This window comes from Leopardus geoffroyi, chromosome E2 (assembly GCF_018350155.1).
Source record: "Leopardus geoffroyi isolate Oge1 chromosome E2, O.geoffroyi_Oge1_pat1.0, whole genome shotgun sequence".
NCBI classification, from domain to species: Eukaryota; Metazoa; Chordata; class Mammalia; order Carnivora; family Felidae; genus Leopardus; species Leopardus geoffroyi.
The window spans coordinates 10,086,671-10,114,563 of NC_059335.1; the positions used below are offsets into that span (position 1 = coordinate 10,086,671).

At 44.2% G+C, this 27,893-nt stretch overlaps 1 protein-coding gene across 4 annotated transcripts in view; it reads right to left on the bottom strand.

Moving 5' to 3' along the window:
* SAE1 (SUMO1 activating enzyme subunit 1) overlaps positions 1-27,893 on the bottom strand; it is a 75,013-nt gene that overhangs the window by 39,017 nt on the left and 8,103 nt on the right. For 2 of the 4 annotated variants that reach the window (XM_045441920.1, XM_045441921.1), the window contains exons 2-6: positions 23,181-23,292; positions 17,033-17,206; positions 14,788-14,930; positions 12,229-12,328; positions 169-274 (exon numbers count right to left, since the gene is read on the bottom strand). In XM_045441920.1, coding sequence (XP_045297876.1) covers positions 169-274; positions 12,229-12,328; positions 14,788-14,930; positions 17,033-17,206; positions 23,181-23,292 — 635 coding nt within the window. Of the gene's footprint in view, positions 1-168; positions 275-11,610; positions 11,971-12,228; positions 12,329-14,787; positions 14,931-17,032; positions 17,207-23,180; positions 23,293-27,893 lie in introns of those variants that run through there. The other 2 variants (XM_045441923.1, XM_045441922.1) reach the window with 2 other exon arrangements.

Genomic DNA, 27,893 nt, shown 5'->3' on the forward strand with positions numbered 1-27,893 from the left:
GGGCCTCATCTCCATCCACCTGGATGTTCTCGGGGGGGGGCACTGAGAACCAGCTTGTGAGGAGCTCGACTTGGGGCAAACACCAAGAAATCCCTTGGACTGTACAGCCAAACCCGCAGCAATCCAAGCACATGGCGCTCATCCGGAAGCTCTGCTCTAAGCCCTCACCTTGAAGGAGAAAGTAATCCGAAGCTGTGCGCTTCAGAGCGGCCTTCGCTTTCTCACTGCTCCAGTCCACCTCCAGCGCTTCCTTCACGGAGCAGAAGACCACTTTCTGTTGAAAAAAGGCAGAACTGGTTAGGAAGAAAAAATGTCGGCTTTAAATTACAAGGCAGTAGCTCTTCACCTTCTAGGAGAAATGTGATTATTCAAGGTTTACTGTTTGTTAAAGGAAGCTGAGGACCACTCAAATCCAATAAACATTTATTAAGCACTTACTGTGTGGCTCCTCTGGGCACTGGGGACACAGCAATGAGTGACACATACTCCCTGCACTGAAAGAGGTCGGAGCAAAGCTAAAAGACCCAGTTCCACTCTGGCTGTCCTGAATTCTGTGTTCACACCTCAGACATACCTGCATGAGTAAGCAAGTGTGTGTGCCTAAAAATATTCAAGAAAACATTCTAACAGTCAAAAGAAAAATTAAATAGGTCTCAGTAGAAAAATGATTCGATGATAACGATACCAATAAATACAAGCAAAATACAAAGCAGAAAAACAAATAAGGGTTATGGAACGAAAGTGCCAGGCTGTGGGAATGGAAAGGCATTTGCAAAAGCCCTGTGGTAGAAGGAAGCATGGCTGAAACCTATTATGCTAAATGAAATGATCTTGAAAACTGCCATCACAGAGTTATATTTTAAAATACACATAAACAATTAACTATGAGTAAGAAAGTGGTTTTCCTTTTACTTTCCTAAATCATTCAGTCCAAAAGCCAAGGGCTGGGACTCAGGAAGGGTAGGGAACAGAGTGTGAGTGGAGGGGCTCAGTGGCCTGATAGGGATAGAGCAGAGCAACGTAGGAGGGGCGGCACTGGGAGACTGACTCCCCCCAAGGACTTACGCAACAAGTGAATATACGGGAAACCCAGGGTTCTCACTGTCAGAGAAAACAGTCCTAATTGTGGAAAGGGAAAAAACGAGAGTAAAGCCTGTGGTGGGCTACTGGTGTGAACTCATTTTCAATATATATATAGACAACAAAGTAAACGTAGATGCAAGCGTGTCTGTGTACACACACAAATATAGTAAAACTTTGGATTGCAAATAAGCTGTTCTGCGAATGTTCCACAAGACAAGCAAAAATTTCTAATAAATTTTAACTTGATAAACGAGTGATGTCTTGCAACACGAGTAGTCTGTGCCATTGAAAGTCACATGATCACAGCTGAGCCAATGGTTCTTTGAATTTGCTTTGATATACAAGTGCTTTGGATTACAACCATGTTTCTGGAATTAATCATGCTCACAAACCAAAGTTTGACAGAGCTATGTCCATGGACAAGGTATCAAAGCGACGATGCCCTGACAGCAGTGAGAACACGTAATAGCCAGATGGTTTCTAACCGCCACCAGAGAAATAGTTCTCTTTGGAAACATGGCTGATTTTGAAGCTGGGGCAGAGCCCATTTACTACTGTGCCTAGAATAAGGAAGCGCGCAAAGAATGACGGGGAGGTATCGAGAGGAAACAGGAGCCAACATAAATAAACTTAAATAAACTAGAATTCATTAGTCATAAATCTAAAATTAACTATTACTGTGACCCCCACACCGCTGCGAACATGGCACTATGAGCGGTACGGAGCACATGGCCTTTCGCTTTCGCACCCTCGGTGCCCTCCACACCCTGCCTGCCGTGACCCTGGGGGCTGAGGGTGGGCATGGGCTCTGCTCCACTCTCCCTGCGTAAACTCAGACAAACACGAATGGTATTTGAAAACAAGAGAAAACGGTATTTGAACAGTGGGAATCAGCAATTTTGCACAGAACTGTAGTCTGCCTGAAGTTGGGACAAAATCAAACACATAAGATGAGTTTGGTGCTTTGGAAAATGTGAAAGCTGCTAGTGATGTCTACTCCCCTCTATCAGAAGTAACTGAAATTAATGAAGCTCTTGCAGAAAACCCAGGACTTGTCAACAAACCTTCTTATGAGGATGGTTGGCTGATCAAGGTAACTAACATTCAAGAATCCTTCAGAACTGGATGAATTAGCGAGTGAAGAAGCATATGAGAAATACATAAAATCTGAGGAACAAAAATGGAACCCCTAAATTGACTAGCATGAAACAAAAATAAAATAAAAGCAATTAACAAAGTTTGATGAAGAATACGGTACTTACGTATTTTCAAAATACCTCTCTGAAAATTACGTATTATTGCACAGAGCAGAGAGGAATTGTTTTCAAAGGAGAAATCTACCTTGAATAATCCTACTCTGAAATCAAAGTTAACACAGCCAGTAAAGGAGCATGTGGAAGCCAGCACCAGACCACAGGATGGGATGAGAGGCACCCACACTCTGGTGTGTCTGCCCAAGGTGTGTAGCTAGAATCTAATCGTGAGAGAACATCAAACAAAGCCAAACTAAGGCACATTTTAAATTTTTACAAAATAACTGCCTTGTAATCTTCAAAAGCATCATGAAAATCCAGATAAATGCATGATCCTGAACTGGATCCTTCTGTCATTAAGGACATTATTGGAACAACTGGTAACAGTTGAAATGGGTCTGCGGTAGACGGTAGTGATGTATTCATTTGAATTTTCTGATTTTGAAGTTTGGTTTGATTTCTCTATGGAGAATGCCTTGTTTGAGAAAATGCAAACTGAAGTATTTCAGAGTGATGGATGGACCCCTTCCTTATTCTCAAATCGTTCAGAAAAAAATGGTTCTCAGTACTAACTACTATTATAAAGTTTGAGATGGTATGTGCATATACAAGTAATTTCAAACTTCCAGAGACATAAGTCTCTTTTTCTCCTTCCTTTTCTCACTACATATACACACCACACCCCAGATATTTAAAACAGAAAAGAGACACAGCATAATTTAGAAGGCTAAGTGAACCAAGATCTAACTGCTCCCAGGCAGTTGCACGGTCTGCTAAGGATCAAAATGGAATTGACAGATGAAAGTTCAAATAGCTAGTGAAGATGAAACAGTCAGGTTTTTAAAATGTTTTTTTAATGTTTATTTTTGAGAGAGAGAGCTAGAGAGAGCATGTACAAGGTGGCGGGGGGGGGGGGGGAGGATCCAAGGCATCTGTGCTGACAGCAGAGAGCCTGATGCAGGGCTCTAACTCATGAATCGCAAGATCATGACCTGATCCAAAGTCAGAGATGAAGTCAAAGGCTCACCGACTGAGCCACCCAGGCAGCCCTGAAACAGTCAGTTTTTAAGGTGGCTTTCTGCTTCCCCCATAAATACTCCTTTGGGGTTTAAACCCACCGTAAAAGTTAGTATACAAATATTTGTCCTGACCTCAAACCTTTTGGTCAGTGGGTCTGTTTGACCTCAAAAGTCAAGTCAAATAATCAGCTGACTGACATTTATTGCCTGATACAGACTGCCAGATCCTTCCTAAGTCTTACAAAACGATAAAGCCAGCCGCAGTCTGGGAACACCATCACAATGATGACATAAACTCTCACTAGGTTTCATAAACTACCTAGATTTTAATTCGGAATTTTTGTAGTTTACTTGGCTAAGAATTCACTAATTTGTTAGGTCACACTATGACAAACAAGGAAAAAAAAAACTGAGTCTTAGTCCCAGGCAGGCCTACCTCTAAACTTTCAGGGCCCAGGTTTTGTAAAAGTACAAATGGAGGGGCGCCTGGGTGGCTCAGTCGGTTGAGCGTCCGACTTCGGCTCAGGTCATGATCTCACAGTTCGTGGGTTTGAGCCCCGCATCAAGCTCTGTGCTGACTGCTTGCTCAGGGCCTGGAGCCTGCTTCAGATTCTGTGTCTCCTTCCTTCTCTGCCCCTCCCCTGCTCACGCTTTGTCTCACTCTGTTTCTCAAAAATAAATGTAAAGGGGCGCCTGGGTGGCTCAGTCGGTTAAGTTGTCTGACTTCGGCTCAGGTCATGATCTCGCAGTCCATGAGTTCGAGCCCCGCGTCGGGCTCTGTGCTGACCGCTCAAAGCCTGGAGCCTGTTTCAGATTCTGTGTCTCCCTCTCTCTCTGACCCTCCCCCCCGTTCATGCTCTGTCTCTCTCTGTCTCAAAAATAAATAAACGTTAAAAAAAAATTTTTTTTAAATAAAAATAAAGTCTCTGAGCTTTAATTTCTATAAAAATAAATAAATAAATAAATGTAAAAAAATTTTTTTAAAAAAAAAATACAAATGGAAACCCGTATCACAACTACATATTTAGGTATACGTCACACTAACAATTAAAAAAATAAAGTATACTGTATTCTCCTGCCTTGACAGATATACGTTCTTCATTACCACCTGGAAGACAGGGTTCAAATGTGGAATCCTCACACTCCTGGGACGTTCTATGTCAGAATGAGATGCACTAGAAAGCTGGTCCTCACCCCCTCCTCCCCCTTTCTTCCCACCTCTGGCTCTGTCCCACAAGGCAAGAGGCTGTGCAACTTGGGTGTGGCCACCCAGGCCACTCTTCTCGACTAAAACACTTGCCCTTCAGGCCTAGGTATTTGGACATTGTTGCAAAGTTTGCACTCCAAAGGCAGATCAGGGAAGAAGCTCACCAAAGCCTGGGAAGTAAGCCTGGGACTGTTTGGCAGGAGATTCCAGGGGTCCCAAGTATCCACAAGGGAGTCTAGGACAGAGGGGTGGGGGGATGGACTCCAGATGGACATATCTCCTTAATCCCATGGAATTCTCACTCTGCTAGGGGAATGGCTGGTAGGAGGCCAGGGTGGGACCTTCTAGAGTACTAGGGCCAGGGACAGATGCCCTCTTTCCTCCCCAAATCTAAGGGCAGAACTACTCACAATGTTGCTAATAACTTGTGAACTCAGACAAATGAATTTACCTCTCAGGCCTGTCAGTGGCAGACAACTTTTAGGGGGGTGTCCTGGTATTTGGGGAGGCGGGCCCTAGTAGCCTCGTCTGATATGTGTACCAGCCCTCCAGCCACAAGTGACAGGGCCAAAGGTAGGTACACGGCCCAAGTCACACCAACCAGATTCTTTATTCTGGGAATCAAGAATCTGAAAGTTAAAAACAGAGGCATGTGAAGGGCAGGCAGGACTCTTTATAGAAAAGCTAAATTCCTACAGCCTCCAAGTCTCCCCATCTGGCTTGGTCTTTCCCCTTCTCAGGTCACAGTAGTTCTAATGCCTCTTGTGCTACTCCAGGCTGCCTCAGTCAGCAGGGTGTGCAACTCTTGATCTCAGGGTTGTAAGTACAAGCCCCATGTTGCAGGTAGAGATTACTTAAAAATAAAATCTTGGGGCGCCTGGGTGACGCAGTCGGTTAAGCGCCCGACTTCAGCCAGGTCACGATCTCGCGGTCCGTGAGTTCAAGCCCCGTGTCGGGCTCTGGGCTGATGGCTCGGAGCCTGGAGCCTGTTTCCGATTCTGTGTCTCCCTCTCTCTCTGCCCCTCCCCCATTCATGCTCTGTCTCTCTCTCTGTCCCAAAAATAAATAAACGTTGAAAAAAAAAAATTAAAAAAAAAAATAAATAAAATAAAATCTTAAAACACACACACACACACACACACACACACACACACACACACACACACAGTCTACCACTGTCATTTGTAACAATTAAAAATAAAAAAAAAAACAGGAGTGCATGGCTGGCTCAGCTAGTAGAGCATACGACTCCTGATCTAGAGGTCATGAGTTCGAGCCCCACATTGGGTATAGAGATTACTTTAGAAAACCAAACCAAACCAAACCAAACCAAACATAATCATGTCACCTAATCTATACTACAACAAATGCAAATGGTGGTACCCATCTTACGCACCTGACACTGGATTTACAATGTGAAAAACATGCTTAATGGCACCTACAGAGAAAGAAGTCTTTCAGATGAAGCACCCAGCAGTGCCTGCCGGGTAGCGGCAAAACTACTTGAATGAACACACTGTAACAGGTAACTTTCACATCTCACTCACCCCTCCCACTTCTCCATGCCCTCAGCTCATGGATCTCTCTGGGTAGAATGCCTGACTCACTTCCCTCCACTATCCATTTCTTTTCCGGACAATTCTGAGCCTTAAAGATCTCAATCTGATAGTCTAGTTAAGGCTAAGCCCTCTTATTCCTCTCCTCAGATGGGTATCAGCTTCCTGAGGCAGGGACCAGTGAAAGGCACAGCCCTGCATAGAATAGACTGTCAATAAAAATCTGCGAGCTGATAGGATCCAACCTGCTTTTCACTTGCCAAAAAGCCCAACGGTAAATATAAAAGATGAACTCTCCCACACGGTTGGACAGACATCAAATTGTAGGGCTGTGCTGAGCCACTCCAAACAGCGGGCAAGTACAAATACATCAACGCAACAGGAGCAGGTTTAATACTCCGAGGCAAGATGAAATCAGCAAACCAATACAGCCTCTTAAAACCACACTCTCCAAAGCAGACTATCCACTCCTGTGCTTACAGAAAATACGTTGAGCAAAAAAACAAAAAAAGCAAAGACGATACACATGTAAGTCATATGTACATAAGATCACTATGTATTTCTCATATGTGTTTATGTGTGTTAATTAGAAATCCAATTGTATCACATACTGGAGTAGAAGGAATACTGAAAGGAATGTGTAATTATTGGGGAGCAAGGTTCATGTTTTCTCAACTTGTTCTGTATCTTCCAATTTTGGGACTGTAAACGTATCTTACTTTAAGAAGCAGCCTGAACATCTATAACAAGGGATACAGCTCTGGCTGTAAAGCTAAATGTAAATCTTTGAAACGACTTTGAAAACTACAGATTTCTAGGCTGGATTTCCACACCTACTCGTGGGAGTCCATAGTTTTCAAAAACATTCTAACAAATGACAACCGCCATCCAAGACAAAGCTGTCACACTCAGCAGAGTGGCAAAAGAGCCTGAAGTTACCAAATGTTGCCATTACATACTGCTGATTCTGGAATGTGAATTGATAAAACTACTTGCAAGTAATTTAGCAGGTCTGGTAAAGTTGAAGCTGCACATACCCTAATTTCCCTCCTAAGTATACGCCCCAGAAAAATCACACATTTACCCAAGGAGATTATCTTCTCTCTCTCTCTCTCTCTCTCCCCTCCTTCCCCTGCCCTCAACTGCGGCACCATTTGTAACAGAAAAAAATTACACACCCACATGCCCATCAATAGAAAAATGGATAAATAAATAGTAATATATTCACACAACAAACACTCTACAGCAAAAACACACAAAAAAAAACAAAATAAGAAAAAATGTCCTGCGTTGCTGTCCAAGATTACTCACTATCATGATGAAAATGTTCTGTATCTGTGCTTTGCAATATAGATGCCATAGCCACATGTGTTTGGTGAGCATTTGAAATGTGGCTAGGGAGACTGAACTAAATTTTTTAATTTTATTTTAGTCCATTTTAATTTAAATAGCCATACGTGGCTAGTGGCTACCATAATGGAAAGCAAAGTCCTAGAACTGCGTGCAAACACAGATGGCCTCACAAACATAAGGCTGCTCTTAAAAAGCAGGTGGCAGCATGCATACAATATTAAACTGATTGGTAAGAAGTTAGAAGGCATACCAAACAATTCTATACTGCTTGGAAATACATATGTAGCAAGAAGAAATGGGTGGGAATGAGAACCACAATTGAGGACAGTGGTTACTTACGTTGGGGAGGGAGAGCCAGGGGGTCAGGGGGCCCTGACCAAGCTGGTCAAGTTGAGTGCTTGAAATTGGGTGGTAACTACATGGTAGTTAGCTCTAACATTCTTAATTTATACCTGCATCACATTCCAGTGTTAGATTTACAAACATGGGTTAAGATGCTGCATCAAGCAGGGCTATAACCGCCCCTCCCCCTTCCGGGTACTTTTGAAAATCCACACAAACATACCAGCCCTGGAGAGAAGACAGAGAAGGAACATGCAGACTGGCACAACAGGACTGGAAATGTTTTGATTTTTAAGTTGGACAGTGTTTTATTGTCATGTTCTGTAATCTGTATTGATGTATTATTTTGGGGTATCAAGTATCACAATAAAAAGACTGGATTGTGATGTGATGCTGGGAGAGACCCCCTCCCCTCATCTCTAGACAGACCCCCCCCAAGGCAGCAGCAGCACCCACACCCCACCGGCCACCACACACACAGAACCATCCTACGTGGGAAACCTATCAGCACTCCACCCAGCCCTGCAATCTGCACCCTGCATCTCCTGCCCCGGGCCCCCAAACCAGGTGATTCTGACAATTAGCACAGTATTGAACACCTCTGGCCTAAAGGTCTTGGTCTAGGCAACCCCATGAACTTACTTCTAAATATTCCTGGCCAAGCCCCCCTGTTCTCTTTAGAACTGTGTTCTCTCAGCCCAGCTCAGATAACCTAAACCATTATAACCAATGTATTAGGAAGTTAATACATTCGGTTGATCACAAAGAAAATCGATTCGGAAATTCTTTTTTAAAATCACGATCTTGGGGCGCCTGGGTGGCTCAGTTGGTTGAGCTTCCGACTTTGGCTCAGGTTGTGATCTTGTGGTTTGTGGGTTCGAGCCCCACACTGGGCTGCTGCTGCTGTCAGCACAGAGCCCACTTCAGATCCTCTGTCCCCCTCTCTCTGTCCCTGCCCTGCTCACACTCTCTCCCCAAAAAAAAAAAAATAATAATAGTAATAATAAAATAAAATAAAATGACAATGATCTCCTCCAAAGCCAACACACTATGTCACAGGAGCAGCCACATCACACTGGACAAACATTTCCCAGGTAGGACCGTGCCCGGTGCTACACTAGGAACACAGTGGCGAACAGATCCGCCCTGCCTTACAGAGCTTGGACTCTAGTGGGAGAGACCCTAACAAGTCCCTCGTTGTGCCAAACCCAGATGCCACCTAAAAGAGGAAGGCTGAAACCAGTCTGTCCCTGGAATGTTCCCTTCAGGACGGGGGTGAGAGGAGATGAATTGTCCATAAACTGCTCAGAAAGGGGGATCAAAATAACGAATCACTACTCAACTGTGGAATTTCACAACTGATTCATGACAAGAGTATTAACAGGGCCCAAATTAGTCCCCTACTATTTCAGAAACAGAGGTGAAATTAAATCTGTATTTCTTAGCATGTCCCAAACAAATCCTACTTTATCTTTAATTTTTAAAGAGCTGTTATAGAGAGCAACCACCACCAGGCATCTACTGGTGTCTGGCAGCACCTAACAATAAAGGAGACCTTTCACCCTAAAGGTTTTTCCAGAAAGGTCCCAAGTTTTGCATATTTTATCCCATCATCCCCATAAAACTTCAAATTATCCTAGAAACTCCAAGAGGATTCACCTTTTAAGTCGCAGGGCAAGCCAGTGCCCTCAGCCCCTGTGCCCCCCTCCAAATCGGTCCCATCGATCTCGGGCAGGTCAAGGAACTTCTCTTAGTGACCGCTGTACGTGGAGACGACAGGACTGGAGGTGCTTCCCTGCACCCAACAGAGGCCCTGCACACAGTAGGCATTTTACAACTCACAGATGCAGAAAGAGCTGGCCGTTTGGGGGTGAGGAAACCCAGACTCATCCTGTTCCTACATCTGTGCTTTCTGTCGGTCCTATCTCCTATGACTAAATGCCCGTCCCGGCTTCGGTGCTTGGCAAACTGTCCTTCACGTGCCGCCTCTAACAACTCTTCCTCCGGGAAACCTTTCTGGACAGTTCTCTATCACAAAACTACTGCTCTCTCCTTATCTATTGTGACTGATGATGTCTCCCCATCAGGCTCGTGCCCAAGACCTGATTCTGATGAAGTCTGTCTCCTACCTTTTCCTGGGCACCAAAGGAAGCAAACCACTGAGCACCTACCTCTGGGCTATGCGTTTTCCCACTGTTGTATTTATCATGATGACACATGTGTTAGAAAGGCCCAATATCCTCCGAAGCGGTGTGAAAACCACAAGCTCTATTTTTCCTCTTTGTTTTTTAAGCGTTTCTAATTTAGGAGCACAATGTGTACCTTGAAGCAAACGTGGCTATACAACATTTGGTTGAACCTAAGGAGGGGGGGGAGGGAACCCTAACCAGAAACCTTTCGCAGGAAACAGGAAGTGGTTGCCTCCCCGCCCCCATCCTGCACTTTGAGCATAACCCAACTACTTATTCTGTACAATTTAGGCAAAAGGGCATAACCTCAATCAAGGAATTTTTGAGTTGGAAGACAACTTCGAGATCACGGAGCGGTCTCTGCCCAAACTGCGGTGGCGAAGTGGCAGCCCCACCGGTCACAGCCGGTCCTTCCACAGCGCTCTCAGGGGCTCGGTGAGGTGGCACAAAGGCAAGGTTCGGAATCCCAGGGACCCAGGGACCGTAGTGAGGAATGCACCGCATGCCTCACAACCTTCAGGGCTCGGGGCTGGAATCCAGGCCTGCATTGTCCAAGTGAAACAGCTGACTAACAATGTCAGCTGGGGAATATTTTGATACCTTCAGATTCGGCCCCTGTGGGAAGAGGCTGCACGAGGAGCCCTGTGACTGAAGAGCCCTAAGAATGGTACGCGAAGGCCACCGGGGGCCTACCAGGGCCGCCCGCATTCTCCTCATAGCTCGCTAAAGTGGCCCCCCGAAGGGGTTTCCAGATCTGCCTCAGTGGGCACCACCAGTACTGACTCAAGGGAAACTTCCAGCTGTGAAGGGCTAACAAAGCTGGCCGCTCTCCCCATTTGAATGTAAAAGACCCGCCTCAATCAGGGAAGGCCTTTAGGCCATAAAACCCTTCACACCAAGGCCAAGTGTCACACTTGTAAGAGGGTGTGATTTATGAATTGACAGCACCCACAAAGCTCCTTTTGTGCTCCTCCGTTAGTTAACAATTTATCTCCCCCCACCGAACTCACCGAGCTATTCAGATAGAGCTCGACTGGGCCTCAGAAAGAAAGACAGAAAAGAGGGAAAAAAGAAAAGGACCCAAGTTTTGGCCAAAACACCAATGTTCACTCTGGATAATTACCGGTCCTGTGAATAGACACCAAAATTAGGGCTTAATAATTCCTCTGTATCACACTCCCAGCAGCAAACTCTTCCAACACAAACATACAGAGCAAGAAGACGAAAATCTCCAGCGCAGCCCTGCGGGAAACTCAACAGAGTTCCACTTCTGTGGTTTCTGCAGTCTCTCTTGTGGTTTCTGCACTCTCAGAATCCCCCCGTTAGAGCAATTTTAACTCGAAGCTCCGACCAGCTGTTTTTCTTTCTCAACATTTCAAACTACAAAGCAAAGGGTAAATATGGGCTCGGTCAAGTCTTTCCTCGGTTCCACAAAACCAATCCCGGCCCCTTCTGTCTGGTCTCCCCCATCGCATGACTCCCTTCTCAGATTCCAACACTAGCTGCCGAGATCATCTCCTTCCAAGTCCCCGCCCCTCCTCTCTCTGTAAAATGAATTTAAATTACTGCGCGAACCAGGCTGAAAACAAAAAAATACACACCGGATAGTAACACTTGCCAACACGGAGGCCTTTATTCTTAAAAGGTAATCTGGTGGAAAGACGACCCCAAACATTTCATCGTAAAGAAGCAAAGCATATGCAATTCAAGCTTAAACGGTCTTCCTGCCCGCTTAGGTAGGACCTTCCTAAATTATCTAACTATCTCCCCAAGATTTATTTTATGCAAAAGGGATGGCCTTTGCTCAAGAACAGTGTTTCTGATACTGCTCCAGATACTAGAAGCCCAAATCGGCCCACACACCACGTCAGTCCTGCAGGCATGTTTTCTTTTGTCTCCATGGGGTGAAGGAACAGCATTCAAACCAAGGTGAACAGACTGGCGGTATGTAAAAGTTTGGGACAGAGCCTATAAAAAACACATCTCCAATTCTGTTAAAAATTCATACCCTGCATCACTGGGTCCCTACTCGTCTTCATGGCAAGAGCTGGCTGCCACTAAGCAGCAGTCATCCCCTTTAAGTGGGACGAGCACTGGCCCGGCTTGTCCAGACCCCACCTCCCCCTTCAAGACTACCCGCGTGCTTCCCCTGCTTGCAGATGTAATTGCCCGTCCCCTACAAGGCTCCAAAGTTTCTGATCTTTGACCCCTTCACAGTACACATACCTTTTTGACCATAGTTGTTTCAGATGAATCAAGTTTTGCCCTCTTGGTATCAGGTCCATCTTCTACTCCTTGGCTAACTTTGGCAACTTTGGTTTTCTCCCTAGAGGGTGACAAAGCGAGGGAACGGAGTTTACTCTCTGAATCATGCCATTAGAACAAAAAGAGCATCATCAGCTCACAGAATAGGATGGTAATTAAGAGCAAAAGCTTTGGAGTCAGGCAGATCTGGGTGGATTCAAATCCGAGGGTGGCCAATGATTATCTGATAAATAAGTTACCTACCACGTGGGAATAACAATCCCTGACAGAATTACTGTAAGAAGAGAAATAACAGGGGCGCCTGGCTGGCTTGGTCAGTTGAGCGTCCAACTCTTGGGTCTTAGCTCAGATCATGATCTCACGGTCCGTGGGATCGAGCCCCGCATCGGGCTCTGTACTGACAGCACGGAACATGTTTGGGATTCTCTCTCTTTGCCCCTCCCCTGCTTGTGCACTTTCTCTCTCAAAATAAATAAATAAACTTAAAAAAAGACAATAATAAATTGCTTAGCACACCTGCCTAGCATAATAGCAAGCTCTCAGTAAGCTTTATAAATTTCACTTGAATCATGAAATAAAAGCCAAACTTAATTCCTCCCCTCTGCCATGGGGAACTCACATTAAGATAACCTGGGCTGTTTTCTCTACTGTGACTTCTCTATTTATAGTATGCCAAGAGAACTAGAGTTTCTGAAAGCCATAAAATGCCAAAGTTATGAGAAATCTCGAACATGTCTGCCCTTCCCTCATTTTGATTTTACAGACAAGAAATTTGCAGACCAGGGACACATGGGGGGCTCAATTGGTTGAGCGTCCAGCTCTTGATTTCAGCTCAGGTCATGATCCCAAGGTCATGGGATTGAGCCCTGCACTGGGCTCCACATGGAGCATGGAGCCAGCTTAAGATTCATTTTCTCTCTCTCTCTCTCCACCCCTCTCTTCGGCTCATGCTCTCTCTCTCTAAAATAAGTAAATTTTTTTAAACTGAAAGAAAGAAAAAAAGAAAGAAAGGAAGGAAGGAAGGAAGGAAGGAAGGAAGGAAGGAAGGAGGAAAGGAAAAAGACTTGCAGACCAGAGAAATTTCAGTGATTTGCCTAAGAAGCTGAACAAAAGAGGGGTGCCTGGGTGGCTCAGTCAGTTAAGCGTCTGACTTCAGCTCAGGTCATGATCTCGCGGCTTTTGAGTTAGAGCCCTGCATCGGGCTCTGTGCTGACAGCTCAGAGCCTAGAGCCTGCTTCAGATTCTGTGTCTCCTCCTCTCTCTGCCCCTCCCATGTCATGCTCTGTCTCTGTCTCTCAATAATAAATAAACGTTAAAAAAAGCTTTTTTTAGGGGCGCCTGGGTGGCGCAGTCGGTTAAGCGTCTGACTTCAGCCAGGTCACGATCTCGTGGTCCGTGAGTTCGAGCCCCGTGTCGGGCTCTGGGCTGATGGCTCAGAGCCTGGAGCCTGTTTCTGATTCTGTGTCTCCCTCTCTCTCTGCCCCTCCCCCGTTCATGCTCTGTCTCTCTCTGTCCCAAAAATAAATAAACGTTGAAAAAAAAAACACAAAAATTAAAAAAAAAAAAAAAAAAAAAAAGAAGCTGAACAAAAGAAGGCCACTTTTTTTTTTTTTTTAACGTTTATTTATTTTTGAGACAGAGAGAGACAGAGCATGAACAGGGGAGGAGCAGAGAGAGAGGGAGACACAGAATCCGAAACAGGCTCCAGGCTCTGAGCTGTCAACACAGAGCCTGACGCGGGGCTCGAACTCACAGACCGTGAGATCATGCCCTGAGCCGAAGTCAGACGCTTAACCGACCAAGACACCCAGGCACCCCAGAAGGCAATTCTTGATTCTTGGTAGGAAGCTTCACCTACCACACAGGGTGTCTTTTTACCTCTTATTAGCAAGGGACATACAAGAAACAACAGCCAAAAACCCACCACAGAGTTTTACAATACGGGTGTCATCTGCCATCTCTCATCTAGAAGCTGCAAGTTCAAACCACTGCAGGTCCCATCATGTGAGAATCCCCACGGTCTGCAACCTTGATATTCAAAATGAGAGGATGAGGTGTGTTTGTTATACCAAAGCAGTGTCTGGACTTTGGAGCTTTTCCCAGGTAGACTGGCTGAGTGTGCCTCCAGAGTTACCCATCTGACTACTCTGTACTCACTTTACTACCAACCTGAAAACACAGAAGCCAAAACTGAGAAAGGCAATCCAAGCAAGCCTCCCCTATACAGGAGGTGTGTGGTTTCACCAAATGAAGTCCAGGCCCATCAAATACCCACAATGGTGTACTTTGATTCCTAAAGAACTCTGCTTTATTTAGGATTTAGATCAGAACATTATTTTGGAAGACGGGGCTGCATCTCCTACGATTCTGAACACACAACCTATATAATCAGTGAGCTGAAAATGAAATGGTTTCTGAATATTCTAAGAACACTTTCCTTAGACGGGTTGTTCCCCACCAATGAGTAAAACTGTATTTTTCTGAAAATGTTACGTTCTCCCCTCCTCTCCCAAAACTTACTCTACGAATTCATGCTCTCCAAGATTGGCAAATGTGTATCCATGGTAGCCAAAAACATCTCCTGTAAAAAACTTGATGCTATTTTTGTGACAGATCTGGTCAACTTTAACTATGACATCCCTGGAGCAGCAAGTCAGACAAACCTGCAGAAAGAAAAAATTCGCTGGGTGTGAGTTTTGCAAACCGTGAATCACTGCCCTGATGTCTAAATAAATCTTAATGAACAGTCTCTCTGGGCATGTCTAAAGCCAGTTTTGAACTGGTATAACAGGTTCTTTGGATCCTATGGTTAGAAGACAAAAGACAAGTTGCAGGTTTCAGGAGAAATATAAATTGCAAGACCTCTACTTTCAGCAATCAAAACAAAACGGGTTTGGCTAGAAAGTAAAAGCTATTCAATGAATTTATTTCCTCTATTCTGTAAACATAAACAAACCACATCTCACAGTTTCCGTGAAGTGGAAAAAAACAGTAACAATTTAGCGTAAGTTACTTCTAAATTACTAAATCTATTAAAATCTGAATAAGCTATCACAAGAAGCAAAACCAGTTTTAAGTGACCCAAAGGTCACTTTAAATACGAGGGCATTTTTCCCCCTTCTTTTGATTGATAGGTTAAGATAAAAAAGATAAACAAGTCCCGTTGAGATTAGTTTTCCACAGTTTTCCACAGTTTTCAAAGTGAAACTTTATCTGAATCTGAGGACAAAAGAAAAGGTTACACACCAAGTGACCTTCCATTCAGACGTAGACAATGAACCGGTGATTCACTCAATGGAATTATCAATGTTGCTCTGAGGCCCCTAGGTTGTGTTCCAGTAAGTTGAAGCACTGGAAATAGCTAAGTTTTACGGCAAAAAACACCTTTTCAGGAGAAACTCTGTGATAAGGGCTATGAAAACAAGTTCCAAATTGCACATGTTTTCTTCTAAACACAGAAAGTTGGAGAAGAAGTTACAAAAGGATATTTTCATTTGACAGAACCTCTTTGCTGCTGTCTGGCAGCCTGAATACCGAAACAGCCCACAGAAATGAGTGCCTCTGGTGTCATTCAAAGGATGCAGCCACCTAAGGGAAAAAAAAATCATATCTAAAAGGCAAGATACCCACAGTTGAACATGCAATCAAGCGACCAAAGGGAACTCTGCAGAGTCAAAAGTGAATGTAAAATCTCCAAAGACCAGTCAAACATGGCCCAAATAAGGCAGTCACCTCACCCAGCACACAGGCTTTATACAAGCAACCGGCCCGGTGCTTCGGTTCTTAGAAACCCTCTCTCTAAGTGCTAGAAATTCAAGGGGCAGCTAGAATTAACTAAATGTGGTTACTATGGATAAAGAAACGAAGAGAAGATGGTCCAAACAGTCCAAACAGAAAATGTTCCAATACTTGGAAGATACAAGATAGAATTGGAAAAAAAAAAAAAAAAAAAAAAAAAAACAGACAAAACGCACAGATGATCCATCATTCCAAGCACATATTTGAACAGATGCACATATGAAATATAACAATGTGGAAAAACAAACTACCCAACCCAAATTCTAACCTCTCGTGTAATGGGCCTTTCATTTAAAAAACAAGTAGATCATCTGTGACTATTTCATGGTTATCCAACATTTGTTTAGCTTTTCCTGGGTCCAGGGAACCATGTCTGAAGGTCACAGACGCTGGAACCGAATTTAACTTATCCTTTCACCTCTCCACAGATCTGGCAGTGAAACCAAATGAGGTTGGATATGCCTCATTTGGCTTATGACTAGTGAATTTGTCTCATTATCCATGGCAACGTGGTCAAAGTGGCTGTGTGAAAGAGACAGACACAGACCAGGATCAGGTGTGCTCTTTTTTTAAGACAAAACACAAGCTGTAGTTTGATATTTCTAACCAAAAAAAAAAAAAAAAAAAAAAAAAAGCAAGCCTCTACTACAGAAATTAACTACCAACTTGTTTTTAGGAGAAAACATTTGCAATAAAATGTACCAAAGCTATGTGCAAAGATTCTGGAAGGAATACAAAACACCAATGATGAAACCTGGTCTCAGGGAACATATGCCCAAAGAAGAAACCAGCAGACAGCAAGTCACAAACAGCCACAGCAGAACCAACAGACTGGATCTACCTACCGACACATTCAACGTGGAAAAGCAATATGCTAATAAGGCACATACACTAAGGCAATACAAGACTTGAGACTACAAAGGCAATGTACTGAGCCTAAAGATTTTACACTCTTTATGAAACTTACAGCATCGAACTGAGTGAAAAATGACTCAGGTTTCTTTTCTATATTCTCAGTGTCCACCTTCACATCCACCATGGGGTTGAGATTCTGGGCTCGCTCCAAAGAGGCTTCAGCCCTGTTTCGGCCAACAGATCCAGCACGGATTAGAAACTGAGCTCCGGGGTCTTCTGGAGATACCTAGGAATAATTTTTTTTTTTTAAATGCTTGAATTTTGGGGAAAAAATTTTTTTCAAAGACAACGAACCCTTCCATTTCAAAGCATAACTAAAATACCTACAATTTAATTGTATTACTGTTCCAGTGGGAATTTGCCTAATGTATCCTACATACACTCAATCCTTCGAAGGCTTTCAAGTAAAGACATTTAATTTTTTTTTCACTTCACATTGATAGTTAAAGAGCACCCCCTGGTGTTTGTAAAGAAAATTCACTCTAAACAGAAATGTCCACTCTTTCTTCTTTCACAATTAAATTTGTAACTGCTAATAAAGTGACACAATTATCAGTGCAAAGAATTTACCCCAAATATTTACTCTGTGCCAAACTTTAAGGATACTCCTAGACAAACAACAGTAGTTTAAAGGATGTACTCCCTGCCTACGATTGGTTTAAAATCGGACCAGTGAGGGGCACTTGGGTGGCTTAGTAGGTTAAACATCCCACTCTTGATTTCAGCTCAGGTTATGATCTCACAGTTGTGAGATGGAGCCCTGGGGCTCCACAATGACAGCGCAGAGCCTGCTTGGCTCTCTCTCGCTCTCTCTCTCTGTCTCTGTCTCTCCATCTCTCTCTGCCCCTCCCCTGCTCATTCTTGCTCTCTCTCAAAATAAACAAATAAACCTTTTTAAAAATTAAAAAAAATAAATAAATCAGACCAGTGAGGGGCAGTACCTGGCTGGCCCAGTCTGAAGAGCACACAGCTCTTGATGTCAGGGTCCTGAGTTCAAGCCCCACGTTTGCGTGTAGAGTTACACACATATGTACATACATACATACATACATACACCAATATGCTAAAGAAATAAAATCAAACCAGGGCAAAAATCAAACATAATTAAGAATGCTTGAAATGAACTCTTAAATTCAATTAAAATTCAGAAAAGAAAGATGAGGGGGGCTGAAGCAAAGGGAGGATTTCACCCACAAGGCTGGATGTCAGCAGAGAAGAACCTTAAATCCAGATAATACAATCACCTGACAGCTGCCAGTAGGGTTACAGATTCCCACTGTTCACAGAGCCATTCTTTCCACATCAAACATCTAATTTAACCATTAATCTCCAGTATGACCCTGCTACCTTCACCAAGACTGGATTCAATACAAGCAATCTCTCTCCTCTCCTCTGGCCAACTACCCAGAGCACATACTCGCACTTGCTAACTTTTCTCCAAGGAAATGAGCTGGTCCTCCTCCCTTTCAAGGCCAGCCCTTTAACAGTCTCCTTGACCTTTCCTGTCCTGCTTCTTCAGGGATCTCATTTCACACTGAGAAGCTGTACATCATAGTAGTTAAGAGCAAGGCTCTGAAACAATTCAGGTTGGATTCAAATCTTTGGCTCAACCACTTTAACTGTGTGACCTTGAGTGAGCGAGTACATGGGAATCACATGCAAAATGAGGAGGTTAAGAAAAACAGTACACTAACTAATCACTCTATCAGTGCTGCTCTGCTCCTGCCCCCACCGGACACCCAGTCTCCACATGGGCCCTCTTGGGTGTGGCGGCCCCAGGATTCCATCTCAGAATCACTCATCTTTCCACTTGGCATAGCTCCATGCTCATTGCTTCTTTCGTTCTTACAGGTACAGATTGCTTCCTGATCCATCTGAGACTTTTATTAAACTGCCCACCAGATATTTCCTCCTGGGTAAGTCCGCAGGCCCTTCATATTTGACTATTTTTTTTTTCTTTTGTCTGTTGATGAGCCTACCAACCACCCATCCAGTCACCTGAGTCAGGAACCCAGTCTTTACATCCCTGATATTTCCCTGAGAGCAGCCACCTGCTGAGATGGCTAAGAGCATGGGCTCTACAAAGAGTCAGACTGTCTGGGTCCTGGTCACAGCAACTATTGTGACCTTGGGTGGGCCAGCAATTCAATTCCTTTTCTGTAAAATAGGGATGATAATCCCTGACTCTCAGAGTTGCTGTGAGGACTAAATGAGATACTACAAGTGCTGCTTTTAGAACAGCGTCCAGCACCTTGAGGAAGCATCACTGCTGCAGTCATTCCTTGCCTTCCCTACATTCCCATATACAATCCTACTGATTCTATCCTCTGGTATTTTCACCTCAAGTGCTTCTTGCCGTTTCTATCGCAGTGCTGTTACTCAGACTCTTCTCATCTCTCACCTAAACTACGAATACAAAATAATAGTAGAAAAAAAATAAAACAAAAAAAAAAAATAAACTACTAATGCAGCCTTCTATCTAAGTGGTTTTCTGCCCCAGATCTTGTGCCAATCATACACAGTAGCTAGTGATCTACGAAGAGCCGGAAGTTGGCTAGGTCACCTGTCTCACATTTGAAACTCTTTAATGAAATCCTCACCACCTAGAGGATTGAGTATGAGCTTCCAGCAAGGCTTACTAACAGGCCCTTTGTGATTTGGACCTTACCTACAGCCTGCATCCACCCCCACCACTTTGGGCCTCACACTCTAAAAACACCAAACAGCACTGCTTGCTATATTCTATTTCTACCATGCTGTTCTGTGCCACTGCTAATAATGTCTCCTGCCTAAAATACAGCCCCTCAACTTGAGAAACCTCCAGTTGTTCTTTAAGCCTCAACTAAGATCACAGCTCCAGGAAGCCGTTCGTGTCCCCCTACCAAAACCTGAGTCAGGTAAGGCTGCTCCGGTTTATGGAATAAACCCTGAGAATGGGAACCAAATCTTGTGCATCTTTGTATCACAAGGATCTAGAATGCTTCAGGGCAGCCAGCAGGTACTCTCGGATGTTTGCTGATGTAAACAAAATGAAAACCTCTGTAGGGCAGGAATTAACGTCCTTGATGACCACACTGAGGGGTGCCTGCCTGGCTGAGTTGGTAGAACATGTGACTCTTAATCCTGAGGTTGTGAATTCAAGCCCCACGCTGGGTACAGAGATTACTACAATAAATACATAAATAAGAAAAAAAAAAAATTTTAATAGATGAGAAAACAGAGTCTCTGAGAGGTTAAGAGACTTAACCCAGCTTGAAGAGGTAGATTTGAGCCCAAATCTACATAATTCCAGAGCTTTTGCATTAGGTAGCACGGTCTCCCTGAGATGTTCCCAGTCAGGGAAAAAAAGTACAAGCAAACTGCAAAAGGCAGAACAACCAAAGAGTGTCCATGAACCACTAAACATATGAGGTAGGAGTCAGGCTAAGTTGACTGGGCCCAGGTTATACAAAGCCAGTAGTTCTCAACTCTACCTGACTTCTAGACTCACTTGGAGAACTTTCAAACCCCCCCCCCCCCCCAATATTCAAAGCACAGACGGGATTGAGAACCACTGTGTTGGGCCTTGAAAACCAGTCAGAAGAGTTAGGCTTTGCAGTGCCAGATAGGTGAAAAGTACTGTAAGTCCTCAAAGCAGAGAGGGAAGGGAGGAGAGTCGGCCTGGTCACTGTAACACTGGTGGCACCCATCACTGGACTGAGGCAGTGACAGAACTGCATCACACACCGCTCAGTATTAGATCATGGTTCCCCATTCTCCGGCGCTCCCAACCACATGAGGAAGTCACGATCCCCATCCGGTTTCATTTTCCCACACCAAGGGCCTGCCTCCACGTTTAGAAACCATCCTTCCCTGCAAACAAATTCTCCCTCCAGATGCCTCTAGGGGGCACTGTGGTTGGGGAAATGTCAAAAAGGCAAGAGCTCAGACTGCTAATAATCTGGCAGCTTGCCTGCAGGAATTTCTTTCCTTAGAAGGTTTTGAATTCAAGTCAAAAATCAATTTATGACTGTGATATTAAGTGAGCCAACCCACGTGTCTTCACTGCAGAAGAATTAAAAAAAAAAAAATCCAGGTATGATTTTTCTCCTAAAACCCAAACAAGAGGAGCTTTAAAAAATTTCATTTGGGGGGCACCTGGGTTGCTCTGTAGGTTAAGCAGCCGAGTCTTGATTTCGGCTCAGGTCATGATCTCACGGATCATGAGATCAAGCACCGAGTGGCTTGGGATTCTCTCTCCCTCTCTCTCTGCCCCACCCTCATGCGCGCTCTCTTGCTGTCTCTCTCTCAAAATAAGTAAGTGTTTTAAAATTTTCATTAACATTTACCTTCTTCCACAGAGCCTATACCACACTCTGTGTGTGGTAGTTACCATGTATGAAACAGGACCCTTATTCATTGCCTATAAGGAAAGACACTAATAGTATCATGTGATGACATAATCTTCAGAGGTTTTGGGGTTTGTTTTAATTTTTTTTTTTTTTTGGAGACAGTGAAAGCGCAAGCAGGGGAAAGGCAGCAAGAGAGAGGAACAGAGGATGTGAAGCGGGCTCTGCCCTGACAGCAGAGAGGCCAACGTGGGCCAGAACTCACAAACTATGAGACCACGACCTGAGCTGAAGTCAGACGCTTAACCGACTGAGCCACTGAGGTACAGCACCCCTAAAGTTTTATTTTTTAAAAGGGGGTTGCACCTGGGTGGCTCAGTCGGTTAAGCGCCCGACTTTGGCTCAGGTCATGATCTCGTGGTTGACAAGTTTGAGCCCCACATCAGGCTCTGTGCTGGCAGCTCAGAATCTGGAGCCTGCTTTGGATTCTGTGTCTCCCTCTCTCTCTGCCCTTCCCCTGTTCATTCTCTCTCTCTCAAAAATGAATAAACATTAAAAAAAATTGGGCGGGGGGACACCTGGGTGGCTCAGTTCATTGAGTGTCCGACTTTAGCTCAGGTCATAATCTCGTGGTTGACAAACTGGAGCCCCGCTTCAGGCTCTGTGCTGACATCTCAGAGCCTGGAGCCTGCTTCGGATTCTCTGTTTGTCTGTCTGTCTGTCTCTCTGTCCCTCCCCTGCTCATGCTCTGTCTTTCTCTGTCTCAAAGATAAAATAAACATTAAAAAACATTTTTTTTAATAAAATAAAAATACTGTCCAAAAAATACAGGCGAGAAAATACCGATAAAAAAATAAAAATAAAAATTGATCTCTGTAGAAGCCAGGTAGATGGGGTGTCAAATGCTATTCTACTTCTGTATATATTTAAGTTTTTGTATAAAAGAAAATTAAAATGTTTTTTTGAAAATTAAAATGTTATAGGGGCGCCTGGGTGGCGCAGTCGGTTAGGCGTCCGACTTCAGCCAGGTCACGATCTCGCGGTCCGGGAGTTCGAGCCCCGCGTCGGGCTCTGGGCTGATGGCTCAGAGCCTGGAGCCTGTTTCCGATTCTGTGTCTCCCTCTCTCTCTGCCCCTACCCCATTCATGCTCTGTCTCTCTCTGTCCCAAAAAAAATGAATAAACGTTGAAAAAAAAAAAAAATTAAAAAAAAAAAATCATTAAAAAAAAAAAGAAAAAAAAATTAAAATGTTATAGCATGAGAATGTAGAGAAAGTAGTTATTTTCACCTTGGAGAAACTGGTCAGAAAAAGCTACACAGGAGCTGGGAACGACTATTATAGCAACAATTAAATGGTCTATGATGTAATTAATTATCAGATGCTTAATACATGCAAGCACTATGCTAAGCAGTCTGCATAGATCCTCTCTGATCCAACATTTTTCAAAGAAGCTCTCCTGAGACAGCTTTCAAACGTACAGGTTCCTCCTGAGCATCATCTCAAACCTTCTAAAGCCGAATCACTCAGGGTAAAGGCTAACCTGTGACAAAGCCCCAAGGCAATTCTGCATTTTTAATTAGTCATGCAGGTGGTGTACAGGTACAAGGAAGAAAACCCCCCCCTCTCCCCCCACAGTAACCCTCCAAGCGAGAGATTAACTACACTTTACGGACTGGCAAGCTCAAGGAGAGTGGTCGACCACCTAGGATGTGCCAGTGCCATTGGGCCAAAGGCCACAGCTCACTAATGCCAGCCCTCCTTGCACAGCTTGGCGGGGGCATGTAGGAATTCAGAGTATCTCCAAGTGTTTATATTTATACTAAAGAGGGCAGACTGTGAAGAAAGAGTGTTGAGGTGGCCAAACATCTCACCTGTTCAGGATCCAACATGGTCAGTCCTTTCACTCCCGCCAGAATGAGATTCTTGGCAATTTCAGCCCCGAGTCCTTTCATGCCGACAAGAAGCACCCGCGAGGCCCGCAGCCTATAAGGCAGACAACTGTTAACCGGATGCCACAGAACAGTGGAAGCTTCACCGAGTCGTTAAGAACAAGCGAAAGCAACAGCAAAGTAACTTTGGTTTTCATTAAATGCACGGAAGCACCAAGGCCTCAAATCTAGGAAAGAGGCTCTAATCCATCCTACAAAGAATTCATTCAATAAACATTTACTAAGCACCTACTATGCCAGGCACTCTTCTCAGGTATAGAAATATATCAGTAAACAAAATAGACATAATCCCTGTCCTCCTTGAGCTTACATTTTATGATAGAGGTAGACAAATATATGATATGCTAAAAAGTGATGAAAACCAGGGGCGCCTGGCTGGCTCAGTCGGTAGAGCATTTGACTCCATCTCAGGGTCGTGAATTCAAGCCCCACATTGGGCGTAAAAAAGTGGTGAAAATCAAGCAGGATATGGATCAAGAATGATGGAGGATGCTATTGCATGCAGACTGAAGGCCTTTCTGAAAAGGTGCTGAGCAAAAATCAAAATGAAATGGACAAATATACAGATATTTGGGAGAAGAGCATTCCAGGAAAGAAAACAACAAGTGCAAAAGCCCTGAAAGCAGACGGGTGCACAGCATGTTTCAGGGACAGGAAGGACAGAGCGGCTAAATAACAGTGAGGAAAGGGAAGAACAGTAGGAGACGGGTCACAGACGGAACCGGGGCCACATCATGAAGGCTCTTACAGGTATTGTAAGGGCTGGATCTTACTCTGAGCACCATAGAAAGCCATGGGATGGGGGACCCTTGGGGGAAGGGTGTCACAGTTGAGAGAGGGGACGATGGCCCGGACTGGTATGATAGCAGGAGAGGAGGTGAGAAAAGTTACTATCTAGGCTGTCACACACAAGCAAAACCGTAGCAGCATGAAAGAGGGTGTATTTGGAAAGTGTTCGGATCATCCTAGTCTGTAAAGTGACAAAAGATGAGGCTAAATGAAGGTAGTCAGAGGTTGGGCTGTCTCAAGAAGTCCAGAGTTCTTGGGTGGCTCAGTTGGTCGAGCGTCCAACTTCGAGTCAGGTCACGAGCTCACGGTTCCCAAGTTCAAGTCCCATGTCGGACTCGCTGCTGTCAGCCTGTCAGCGCAGAGCCAGAGCCCACTTCAGATCCTCTGTCCCCTTCTTTCTGCCCCTCCCCCACTTGTGCTCTCCCAAAACTAAATAAATATTTAAAAAGAAAGAAAAAAGAAAAAGTCTGGACTAGGGGCGCCTGGGTGGCTCAGTCGGTTAAGCGTCCGACTTCAGCTCAGGTCACGATCTCGCGGTCCGTGAGTTCGAGCCCCGCGTCGGGCTCTGGGCTGATGGCTCAGAGCCTGGAGCCTGCTTCCGATTCTGTGTCTCCCTCTCTCTCTGTCCTTCCTCCACTCATGCTCTATGTCTCAAAAATAAATAAACGTTAAAAAAAAATTTTTTTTTTAATAAAGAAAAAGTCTGGACTTAAATCTGAGGTCAGTGGAAGGCAGTATAGCTCCACGAAATCTTAGCTGAAAGAAACCCCTTGAGCCAGAAGTGTTTCACAATCAGAATTTTTCAGAATTGGTTTACATCACGTACTATGAAACAACCCCATCAGGGTCTTGGGCCGCACTCTGTAATCAAACCCATTAATATTTTTGCAGCAAATGTATGACTATTCACACTGAAAAGGGATAGTTAGAACTAAGAATGACCTCCCATAAATTCAAGTTTGGCTGGCTGAAGAGTTTGCTCTTAATTTATGAAATGAGCCCATTTTCAACTTGCACTAGTATTAGGGAGAACATGCAGAAAAGAAACTCTTTCAAAAGTAGTCCTAAAAATTAGGAGCACTTGCATGTAATTAGAGGCCTTTAATGAGGATGGTGGCTGATAAGAGGGTCCTGCACTGATTCTTGATACTAGAGATACTGAATTTCCTTCACTAATACAATCAAAGGGTAAAATGTGGGGAGGGAGAGAATAGGGACAGAATTTCCTTCAAAGGCCTATGTCTGGGTCTCAGCTTCTCTGTTATCGCTTTTATTCTATGGGGACCTTCCACCATCAACCACAGGCTAGCGGACACGGCCCTTCAAGTGACAATGCTACTTCGTTAGAATAGGAGGGAATGGGAAGGAGGGCCTACAAGATACAAGCAAGGTAAATAACATGCTAGCAAAACGTACGTTGCTTACCAAAGATTTATACCAGTGGGTGGAGGAAGAAAGGCCATGTGGCTTTCCAGAGGAGCTCCAATCCCTCCAGAATCAGCATATACGGACAGGCAATGTTTCCAAAAAGAACCTTTGATACCAGAAAGGCTGAACACTCTTGCATTTGGCTGTACCTTCCAGGGCTCTGGAGTCACTGTCTACAAGTCTTCCTTGATACTGTCCCTCCCACACCCACCCCGGAATTCCAGAATGCCAAGTTCCCTTTCAGTCCAAGAATGGCCCAGATTGGTCCAGCTCTCTTCTGGGAAGCCGTATCTTCAAACAATACCAACAGCCTCCTAATCCCTAGACCCCCTGAATTCTTCTCAGGCTCTGTTCTCTCTGGTGTTCCTTCCGCAAAGGGCACTGCTAATCACTAAATGCCCTCTAGGTCTGGAGACAGGTTTGAATACTGGTTCTGCCACTTCCCAGCTGGGTGACATGGACAAGCTGCACAAGCTGTTTGAACTTCAGGTTTTTCATCTGTAAAATGGGGATACCAGATCTGACATCTTGTCAATTAATCCCCTTGACAACCTGGTAAAATGTGTGTGCAAAAGCATCTAGCATAATACCAGGCACATAACAGATGCTCGATATGTTACTTCAACTTACTGAACTCCTTTATCCCACTCCTAATTACCAAAAGGGCTTAGTGGTAGGTGTGACTCTGATTTTCAAAAAAAAAACAAAAAAACTCACAAAAAAATTCTAAAGCTGCATTTAAATTCCTTCAGTACTGGCTCCCTTCCACCTGCCCAGCCTTCTCCCCTACCACCACCAGATTACCGCCACCCAGATCTGCCTTCCATTTGTTACCCGCCCCCCCCAACCTGTCAACTTTACATCCCAGCATTCCACACACCTGAAATGCTCTCTCTTCCTCTCTAGGTCAAGTCAAGCTTGTCCCCAGACTTCAAACCCCAATTCAAATGCCATTTCATCAAAAAGTCCCCCTCTCTATGGCTGACTGAAGTACGCGCTCCCTCCTCTGAGCTCTTAGAGCACTGCAACATATAAATGCCTCTGACATAAATCACATTTAGCCACGTGGCCTCTCCAAGATCCCTACATCCTACAGAGCTCTAGACTCTGACTGCTTGGGAGGTTTGTTTTTTTTTTTCAACTGCCATCAACGCTGAAGATCACATTTGTATTTTTAATCCTTAACCATGCTAAAGACCCTGAGCCGACAGCTTACTTATGGCTCAATTACACGAAAGATACTTAAAATAGTACCTGGCACATAGTCAACACTTAATGAATGGCAGCTATTAGTATTCATATTTGATATATGAATACTTCTAGGAATTAATCCTACAGAAATACTCTGGTGTGCACAAAGATCACATACAAAGCCATTCACAGCAGCATCCGTCCACTTCCTTTCACCTCCACAGGCACCATCACTTCTCACCTACGAAACTACAACAGCTTTACACCTGGTTTCCCTGCTTCCATTCTTGCCCCCTACAATCTGCTGTCCCTGCTCAGGAAGAGAGATCTTTTAAACCAGATTATGCTGCCCTCCTGCTCAAATCTTTCAGTGGTTCCCTATGCAAGTTCCTTAACCCAAAGCCCTGCATACCGCTCCCATCTTGGATCGTCCTATTCTCCCCACTGCTAATTTGCCCACAGCCAGGCTCCAGCCTTTGGACTTCAGCATTAGTTGTTCTCTGCTTCTTCCCCCATTTTTTGCACGAGCAATTCTTTAGGTCAACTCAACTGTCACCACCTTAGAAGCCCACACTGGCCACTTAATCCAAAATTATGTCCACACCCTCTTCTATCTGGAATTTGTTGGTATGTTCACTGTCCACTTCTCCATTTGAATGTAAGGTCCAGAAACCACCGTATCCCTAACACCTATGACTATGCTTGGCACTTAGTTTACTGTTACTCAAACAGCTGCTGAATTAATAGAATACATTAAAAGAAACCCGGCTGTCCATCCGCAGAATTACATAAATCTACTACATAATAAAATAGTAACAGTTAACATTTACTGAAACCTCACTATGTGCTGGGGCCCTTGTCTGACTCAATCAGTAGAGCACTTGATCTTGGGGTTAAGTTGGAGCCCCGTGTTGGGTGTGGAGATTACTTAAAAATAAAGTCTTAGGGGAGTCTGGGTGGCTCAGCTGGTTAAGCATCTGACACTTTGATTTCAGCTCAGATCAACACCTCACCGTTCTTGGAATTGAGCCCTGCATCGGGCTCTGTGCTGACAACGAGGAGCCTGTTTGGGATTCTTTCTCTTTCTGTCTCAAATTAAATAAATAAATAAATAAATAAATAAATAAATAAATAAATAAATAAATAAAATCTTAAAAAAAAAAACCTCACTACGTGCTAAGCACTCTTCACACGTATTATGTTATTTAATCCTCAGGGCAATCTTAT